We start from the raw sequence: 10,027 nt of genomic DNA, 5'->3' as shown, positions 1-10,027 counted from the left end.
GCTGTTTAGCGTGATTCAAGGAGATTTGGGATAGGTAACTTGAGTGTTGAGTGTAGTTTGCAACTCACTCAAACTCTCTTATATATTTGTAACCATTACGATTTCCATAATACAAAATCAGAAACTTCAAAAGTCAACACAAGGTCTCTTGTATATTTCCCAACAAATACTTGCAGAGTGTAAGGTTACTGATGGATTGTGGTGGAATAGTTAGGACCTAATTTCATTAGCTTTTTCAATTAGAAGAAAAGAAAATTCATATATAGACATCAACATGAGGAAGAAAAAACAGAATATACTTCATATTTATGTATATATGTAGGGAGCACATAAAACAACAGTCGTCCTCTATACTCGCATAAGGAGGTTTACCGGATGGACGGATTCATAAGCCCTCAACTAATTTTGTACAGACATGGATTACTTAATGAGACCAGTCAATCAGCAACGCTCAATTTCATGGCCCAGTAGGGATCGAGGAACGCCATCCAACAAGCAAGAGATTGGTGGAATTGTTCCTGTTAGCAGCTCTCCATAAGCATTCCAACAATACGGATCAGATACCTTATATCTTACTGCAGGAAGGAGCTCAACTTCTGAGAGTGTCAAGTTAGTGCATGGGAGAGCATCACTACAAGCAAAATGCATTGGTGAACTCCAAACGTCATAAGTCCCCTTTATGTTCGAATAGAGTATGTCCGATACAAACACAGCTGAAGTTTGGTTGGTGCACCGTTTGGTAGGGCAGTAGTATTGGTCAATCATAATAGGGTTCTTAACATTATCCATGTGAATGTTACTGAATGTTACTCCAGACACCGAACCAGACCCGCCCTGCCATGTCTTGATCCTAACTCCATTATCCGTCCCTTTCATTATCGAGTCCCTAACAGTAATGTTAGAGACGCATGCTCGTGAGTTGTGATTTCCGAGACTCCCAATGCTGATTCCATGACCAGGTCCACAAGTAAGGTTCCTTATGTTTACATCATAACAGCCTGATCCAATCGACACACAATCATCACCTGCAGAACAGAAGAGAGCCAGGTCTTTTAACATACAGGTAGATGATGTAACGAATTTTCCTTGAGAAAATTAACGAGGAGAAATTGAAGATATTGGAAGTAGTTTAAGGCTAACCATTAGAAATGACTGAGTTATAAATTTGGACATCATATGTTTTCTCTATATGAATCCCATCTGTATTCGGACTTTTAGCAGGTGATGATATAGAAATGGATTCTATATGCACATTCCTGCAACTATCAAACCTGAAGTGGAATTGGGGGCTATTCTTAATTGTAAGTCCTTGAACTGTCAAGTTGGAGCTCATAAAGAACCTAATAGCCTGCATTATTCAAATTTACGTCATTAGAGCTCATTACTAAACATATATAGCTGATATATATATATATATATATATAGATGATAAACATATATGCAATGTTTTCAACTCACAATTGGGCTATCACATGGTCCTGGCAATGTGGTTCCATTTATCCCCTGTGCCATTGAATTTTCATGGAATCAGAAATTGCTTGAATCGCCCCCCCCACAAAAAAAAAAAAAAAAGACAGAATATGAACAAATTTATATACCCTATGGGGTTTGCAGGGAAGATTCCACCATTTCTCTCCTCTCCCGTCAATTACACCACCGCCTTGCAGCGACATCTCGTTGATTCGGTTAAAGACCAGCCATTGGTGCCTGCTGATGTGCTTTGGCCAGGATCCTGGTCCATCAGGTGGCACTAGAGTTCCATCAACCTTCTCAGTACCAAATATACACAATACCAACAAAACAAAAAAATTAAATAGTACTCCATCAACTGGTAAAGGTTAATCCAAATCAAAGGCCTAAAATTAGTACATTACCTGTAACACCAGGCCCCCAAGGCAGGGACCAGTGAATATTGTAGATTGTATCATGAATGAGAAACCTTGGGGAACAAGAATCCTTGCAGTAGATTCATCACTTTGGCAGGCTGTGTCCCATGCCATCTTAAACGCCACGGTGTCATCAGTTTGGCCATCTCCAACAGCACCAAATGATCTTACATCAAAAATACCGGAGGAATGATACGGCTTGGTAGGCGGCTCTTCGGGAGGAGTAGTGGGATCAGGCAGAGAGCAAGGAGGTGGTGAAATGTGGGATTGCTTGTGAGAGTACTTCTGTTTTGTATGGTTATGCCATCTGCAGGCTTGGTTGGGCACTAATAAGAAGCAAAAGAATGAAATGCAGAAAACAAGCAGTGAAAACTTGCAATTCTTCATGTTGGGTTGCTCAATATAAATTAATTCTATAAATAACAAAGAAAAGTTCTACTTTTCACTTGAAATATATGGATGAATTTCAGGAATTTTATGGGGTTAATTTGTCACTGTCAATGTCATGACACAAATGTGAGAACAAATTGAACCCTATATTTTGGGAAGTAGAAACTAGTGGGACGCTGTATGCAGAAATAAATATGCAGAAAGGCTGATGAGCCTTTAATTATGCAGAATATAAACTACTACTAATGATATATTTTGGTAAGTTGCACAAGGTGAGAAGTTGAATTATTGGGTTTTAGAACTCATGCAGAATACAAAGATGCATAAAGGCTGATGAGCCTCTATATATAATAGTTTCTAGGGTTAGTGGAAGGTCTTTCTTTCTCTCTTCCTCTTGGTTAATTTAATACTTTAATGTCGCGGGAAAATGAAACCAACCAATCCCATTGGGGCATTGGCTTCTCTTTTTAATTTTTTTAACTTTTATTATTTTATTATTTTTATTTTTTACAATAAGCGAGTGACATTTCATTAAACATTACAAACGGGTAGATAGGTGTCATTTTGGTACAATGTTCTAGTGATCAAGAAATTGATTTGGAGTGAATATGCTCAAACAAACAACTTGAGTAAACCCCTAAACAACTACTACAAATACAAAAAAACAACAATCGTCACCAACACAAATATGTCACAAAGACAATAGACGCAAACATATTCGTGTTGGTGACTACAGCTGGTCATCGTCGAATAACGAGGTCACACAGTTATTGCACATCGAGACACATAAAGTCATCGCTCAAACGCAAAGACAACATCCAACCAATGCTATAATGCGACCACACACTCGCTAAGGGAGACAACAAACTACCCTACGCCGAAAAGAAACCCACCAACCAGTTCGTCAAATGTTAGGACATTCAGGCCACGGTTACCTGCAACCTCGCCGTTCTAATGGAGGAATAACAAGATTCATTGAAATGGGTGGGTTAGGAGGGTAAATCCATAAGCCCCCGCCCCTCCCCACACCGATCCGACCCTAGTTTCCCTCTTCCGGTTTTTTTACTATTGAAAATTAATTGACCAAAAACCAAGTATGGGAAAAATTCGATTTGATTGACTAACAACAGAATTATTACAGAGATGGATTACTAAAACGAATAAAATGACTGTCTCATCCCTTGTTGTTAGGCTTTTATCTTTCATATTATTCCATCATAATTTTTGAGGTTTTGTCATGCTTTAAAGTTGTTGCTTGATTTCCTGTCCTTATTGTCGCATTGCATCAGAAAAAACCTAGATATTACGAGGTCGATGTATTACAGATTCTTTACTGGAAATGGTTAAGATAAGTGAAATATTACATTAAGAGTGAGTACCTTTCCCTAATGGTTTGTTTCTTCATTTTTGTGGCAATCTAGAGTTACAAGTTTTGTTCGCAATATATATGCTCCATGGTTGCAGTCCATTTGTTGGAGAATCGTGAAAATCATTAGGGAATTTTGGCTAATTTTTTTCCAACATAATATAGTTTGGTATTGTAGTATATATATTAAACTAAACAACAAACTACAAATACATATGCATTTGATGCAGTCCGTTTCGGTTTTCCAAGTGCAATTGGAAATGAAGTGTGACTCTGGCCGAAAAGGATTTCAGAGTTATCTTTCTGTTGGGTTGGGCAGTCCACCATTAGATATATATCTCTAATATATCTATATATATATATATATATATATATACGTGTGTGGTATATCTGATCTGGCCAACTAGACTGATGTCACTCTATATATATATACAGGTCAGGTCAGCCAGGGATCTCAGTTGCTTGCTGCTTCTTCAAACTGGTCCAACCCACCTTCATCTTCTCAATTTCTGCCTGAATCGTGAAATTCGTGGGCTGAACTGTGTGTAGCTTATTTTTTTAACTCTATGTGGGGCCGTGGATTTAACACTAGGCTATCCAAAAAAAGAAAAAAAACATGAACTAGCTAGTGAGACATAAATGGTAGGATTAGCTTTATACCTTCTATGACTGTGCAAAGGTTGTAAATGTTGTAATCGGCACTTGTATATATGTACTTTATATCAACCACTATGATCAATAGTAGGTTTAGCTTTAGGCTGTGGCATTTCAAGTGGAATATTTCACCCTAGTGCCCCATTGGGAAAAATATCATGCTGCCGATGATGGTCTCTTGTGGATTGCTTGGAAATTTTATTAGGGTTAGGAATGTTAACTAAACGTCTCGTAAAAGTTCATAGAGCTAGGTATTTGGATTTGGGTTTGAAGTACAGCTTGGTGCGTGAAAGGGTCAAAGAATTGTTTCACTAATAAGAATAACTGCTTGGGTGACGAAGGGGCAAGTGTTGCGCAAAGGCCAAAACTGTCGTCGGAAACATTGGGCTGTGAAGAGAGCATCACTCAAAGCTCGTGATGTCAAACATTGTGTGACGGAGGAATGCTCTTCGTCATGCGAAATAAAGGTTGTGCGACGGAGTTGATGGTCGTTGCGCATGACTGAGCAACGAAACTGGGGTCAAACTCCTGCGCGACGGACATAGATGTTCGACCCACAAACCCTTGCACCATGGATATAGAGTTCATCGCAGTAAGATTTTAAAATTTGTTTTTTTAAATAATTTATTATTTATTTAATTTTTTTTTTCCTTTTAAATGTTGCTAATATTGGTTTATGTAAAAATTAATTTAATGAAATTAAAAATAGAAAATGTAAAGAAGAATATTGAAATAAAAAGTTATTGAAAATGTACATAAAATGGAAAAATGCATTTTTAAATTTGAAAACAATGTAAAACAAAACTAAAATAAGAAGTCCTCGACATCACAATCGCCGGCTAGTGGTGTTGTTTCTGCATCGGGAGGCTGGGAGGTCATAGCTGCTATGGCAGGGGCTAGGAGGTCGTTTCTAGAGGTGGTTCAATGTTGGGGAAGTGAATGCTAGAGATTTGAAGTGCGCGACGAATTTGGTTCATCAAATTGTTTTAGGTTGCAATCCGCTCCTTCAGGTTCGCCACTTCAGATGTCAACGTTTCGACCTCCTCTGTTCTATACCTGGACAGGTCTTGAAGGCAGGCTTTTCCAAGCCCCCAGTGAACATTCCCATGCCTACAACCGAGGGTCTGATCGAGTGTATCTGTCATGATCTGAAAGCCAACATCCGTAGGCGGAAACACCTCCTCAATTGGGGTCTCTATAGGAAGCTGGGAACCCACCTCCTCCAAAACGGTCTGGCCCTTCTCCACCATGGTGGACTAGAAAAATGACATAAACAAATTAATTTGAATATACATGTAATTAATATTAATACTAATTGAATATTAAAAAATTGAAATAACTTACATGAAGCTGCTCCATCAGCTCATCCCCGAGCCAAATATACACCTCCTTGAACATGTCAATTTCAGGAAACTTTGACTCCCCTTAAAAAATTTAAAAAGTGTTAACATAGATTACCAATTATGTAATAAAGAGTAAAAAGATTGAAAACTTAAAATAAATATACGGTTACCTTACGTCGCTCCTCCAACCTATAAGAGAAGCGTCGTGAGCCGGATCGGTGAAGAAGTTTCTTCTTCAATCGATTGATCGAGTTTGCCCTCACTTTTTTCTGTTGAATTAAAAAAAACGCATTGGTTTAGATATTTATAACAAATTATGAAAAAATGGAAATTTTATTTAAAATTGTAAAATTTCTGATTAATATATTATTGAAATATATATTATACGTACGAGGTATTTCTTGTCTTCAAAATGGTCGCAGAGCCACTCCCATTCAACCTAGCGGTCCACCAACTCTATAGGGCACCAAACTGCTAGAGCGACCTCCGGACCGTCATATAGCTCATAATGCTTGTGGAGGTCGCTCTTCCATTGAGTGAACCTACAGAAGCAAAGGTTGTTGATGTACTGCATTTTATTGGCATCGAGGTTGGAAAGCTCATAATGAGACTGCAAAACTCAACAAATAAATAGTAGTTAAAATTTAAAATATTTGTATACTTGAATAAAAATTTAGTATTTGAGGTTGAACATACTTACCGATAATTCATGAAGAACGGCTTGACTTCATGTGGGACAGCTTTCCATGACTCCCACATGAGGGGGCAATGGTTCCTGATAACCAAGCCAATGTCAGTGGCCAACGCACTGTGCTGCTCCTTTGTGGCAGCCGCACGATGTTGAGGATCCCACATAATGGTGATCTTTTCGGTCGTGGTGCGAGTGGTCTGTGACGTCTTAAGTAGTCTGCAAGGGCCCCTGTTTTTTTTTTTTTTTTTTTTTTTGAAAAACCAAATAAACAAAGTAAATATTAGAGGAATTCTATTTTCTACCAAAAATTCTGCAAAACCTCCCCAAAAACAACACATCCACCCAACAATTCAAACAGTTTATACCAATTCGGGACGGTAAAACAAAATTTACAACTTGTTGATATGACTTCACACTGCAAGTCTGCAACAAGTTTTGGCTTCCAAAGCTAGGTGTGCCAACTTAAATCGTTTACAGTAGTGGATCTACTAATATAGAGAGACGATTTAGATTAAGGAGTAATTATGCAAATAATTAGACAAAACCCGTGAATTGAGTAAGGTAAGACTGCTTATAGCCTTATTGCTAAGATGAATTAGGTTGAATGTTCATTATCTTAGAGAAGGAAAACATAATTAAAGCTGGTCAAGTTTCATTGTGCTTGAGTGCCAACTAAAGTGCATGCATGCATCAGCGAGCTATCTAGTCACCTCACTGAGTTTAGAGAAAGCGACTCTTTATGAATTTTATGCTATCTCACAGTATAATTATAATTTCTATGTTAATATTATAAAATATTATGCAAAAGACATAGGATGGTAGAGTTCTTAGTAAGCTCATTCTAATTAATGGGAATATGACAGTTTTGAAGGTTCAAGCATGCCTACAAACTAATGTCAATATTGCTTTGACCATCATAAAACCAGAAGCAAGCTTATCAATGGACATCCTTTGTCGCGCAAACTGTTTAGCGACGAACGTGATCGATTGTAATTATGAAGTTTACGTAAACATAGATATTGTAATTATGAAGTTTATGTAAACATAGATATCTATGTTTACGTAAACTTCATAATTACAAACAAATTTTCAGTTATAATATTTATTCTAAAAATAATTAAAACGTTAAATAAAATGATATTATTTCCATTCAATTATTTAAAAAACCAAACAGAAATTAAAGCCTAATTAAGTCCAAATACATAACTTATAAAAAATAAAAATAAAACCTTAAATTTAAATATTGTCCTAAAAAACATAAATTTAAAACTACTATTTCGATGATCCTCCATTCTGCTCGACGTCATAACGTCACCGCTTGTAACCTCCCCTCAATGCCGCCTCCATCAACTTCATCAACTCTTCGTTCATATCATCATCAAGAGTATTCTTACACTGTTACACATATATGCAAATAATTAATTCCAACATATAACAAAAAATTTCACAAAATTAATTATTGATCCATCAACAATATACTTACTAATTATTCATCCATCACCACCTTCTTCGCATTCTAGGGCACATATTTCCAAGAAGGGTAAATTATAGCAATGGTCCATCAACTAAAAATTCATTACCGTTAGTCCCCCAACTCATCAAAATGTGTAGCTATGGTCCTTTTCGTCAACTTCGTCAGAATTTTATCAAAATGAGTTATGTTGGAATGACCATTGCTACAATTGAGATCCCTCGACTCATCAAAACGTGTAGCTGTAGTTATTTTCGTCGACTTCGTCAAAATGAGTTATGTTGAAAGGGTCATTACTACAAATGAGTTAAAGTTTAGGGACCATTGCTCCAATTGGGTTAAAGTTGAGGGACCAATGATAATGGATTTTTAGTTAAGGGACCATAGTTCCATGTTTTGATGAGTTGAAGGACCAGTGGTAATGGATTTTTAGTTGAGGGACCATTACTCCAATTAAGTTAAAGTTAAGGGACCATTGCTACAATTTATTTTTCCAATAATGCCACTCAGCAGTAGGACAATTATTCCGCATGGCTATACCAATCGCATGCACGAACTCCACATGTCGCCTCAAATCATACGGGTTGGCGGCAGGCATGCTCTGATCCTTTTTTTTATCCTCCATCCCAGCACAAACCGAATTGTGAAGAATAAGGACAGCATAAGCGCATATTTGTAGGAAGGTTGGGGCCTTTGCGCGACGAAGGATTTGTCGCAGAAAGACGTGCACTAACTATAATGTAGATTCCTCTAATTCACATGCACTGAACGCTCTAACTCAAAACTGATTGTAACTTGCGCGACGAAGCCTTTGTCCCGAAAATGTTCCTCTGATTCTCATGCGTTGAACACTCTGCCCCCAAAAACTAAACGAGCTTTGCGCGATGAAGACTTTGTTGCGCAAAGGTTTCGTGGTAAAATCTTCGTCGTGCATTTATTTTCCAGCCAAAAAAAAATCACCCGCAGTTTTCTTATTGGCTTTGCGCAACGAACATCTGTTTTTCATCATGCAAATGCTATTGCGCGACGAAATTGTCTGTCGCACAAAGTTCACCAACCTTGTGCGACGAAGATATTTTTTTCGTTGCGCAAAACGTCCTTGCACGACAGACTTTGCTTTGTCTTGCAAAATTCTGTCGCGCAAATAGTTTTTCCTACTAGTGTTTATATTGACACTAACTCTTGATGAAGTACAGCTTGGTGCATGAAAAGATGAAGGCCTAATCAAAGTTGATTATATTGAGTATCCTAACGTATTTTTATAAGATCATCATGCAAGGTCCCTACCCCAATCAATGTGAGATTTATTCTCGCCATGCGAGGACGCTCGTGTAGACGTTTGTCAGGCAGTTTGGCTTTAACGCATGCTCTGATACTATGAAGAAAGTTAAGGTTCTACCATAAACCAATTGACAATATAAAGATTAACCCAACTGACTTATAAACTCATGCAAGGTTCTTCCTCCCATCAACATGAGATTCATTTTCAACAAATCCATGCTGACCGACTCTCTAAATAAGGTTTTGCCAAATGCTCCATTCCCTAAAGCATGTTGCTAATATATATGAGAGTTGTTCTTAGTTGTTCCTAGTTTTGATGCGTAGGATTAGTGAGAGCCATAACTATGCAATCTAATTATAATTCCTAAGTTTGCTATTGTTTTCCGGATTTTGTAAGTTACAATTGGATTATAAAGTTTGAAGCATTTTACCTAGAATTATATTTTGTAACGCCAACGGCCATGAAATTTATTAACCTAATGTTGTGATCAGGAGCAAAGCCACATAATGCCCCCAGCCGGGGCGCTGGATGTGCCCCTTTTAAAATTTTCTTGCCCATTTTTAAATGATCTTGCTATATTTGTACAAACTTCTGGTATAAAATTTCTACAACCTTGATGAGGGTGCCCCTGTGAATTAAAATTCTGGTTTCACCCCTCGTTGTGATCATAACGAAAGCTTCAATTAAGCCTAATGAATGTTCGTATTCTCACCAAGGACAAGACCATAAGTTTAAGGCTTATTAATTGATTTTATCCCTTGAAACTATTATTTAGTCTCACTTTACGCCCTTCAACTGGTTTTATCTCTCTTTACCCCATAAACTGCTATATTCGTCTCATTTGATCTCATTTCACCCCATTTTCGTCAATTCCGTAAAATATACGTTAAATTAAAGGGTAATATGGATATTTTATTTTTGAGGCAGTTCTTTACTTCCAACTT

The 10,027-nt window shown here is 37.4% G+C and overlaps 1 protein-coding gene and 1 pseudogene across 1 annotated transcript; both read right to left on the bottom strand.

Annotated features, from left to right (window-relative positions):
* Positions 1 to 275: 275 nt before the first annotated feature.
* Positions 276 to 2,578, bottom strand: LOC126581929 (polygalacturonase At1g48100-like). Its single transcript, XM_050245869.1, has 5 exons — positions 1,875 to 2,578; positions 1,599 to 1,766; positions 1,459 to 1,503; positions 1,141 to 1,348; positions 276 to 1,025 (listed from the first exon to the last, which is right to left on the bottom strand). Exons 1-5 carry the CDS (start codon positions 2,271 to 2,273, stop codon positions 442 to 444), a joined length of 1,404 nt encoding a protein of 467 aa, XP_050101826.1. The 5' UTR covers positions 2,274 to 2,578; the 3' UTR covers positions 276 to 441.
* Positions 2,579 to 5,654: 3,076 nt separating this feature from the next.
* On the bottom strand, positions 5,655 to 6,539 carry LOC126634004 (uncharacterized; annotated as a pseudogene).
* Positions 6,540 to 10,027: the final 3,488 nt, after the last annotated feature.

The sequence above is a fragment of the Malus sylvestris genome, chromosome 9 (genome assembly GCF_916048215.2).
Source record: "Malus sylvestris chromosome 9, drMalSylv7.2, whole genome shotgun sequence".
NCBI lineage: Eukaryota > Viridiplantae > Streptophyta > Magnoliopsida > Rosales > Rosaceae > Malus > Malus sylvestris.
The sequence above is the reverse complement of the archived record's forward strand: the minus strand, read 5'-3'. Positions and strand labels throughout refer to the sequence as shown.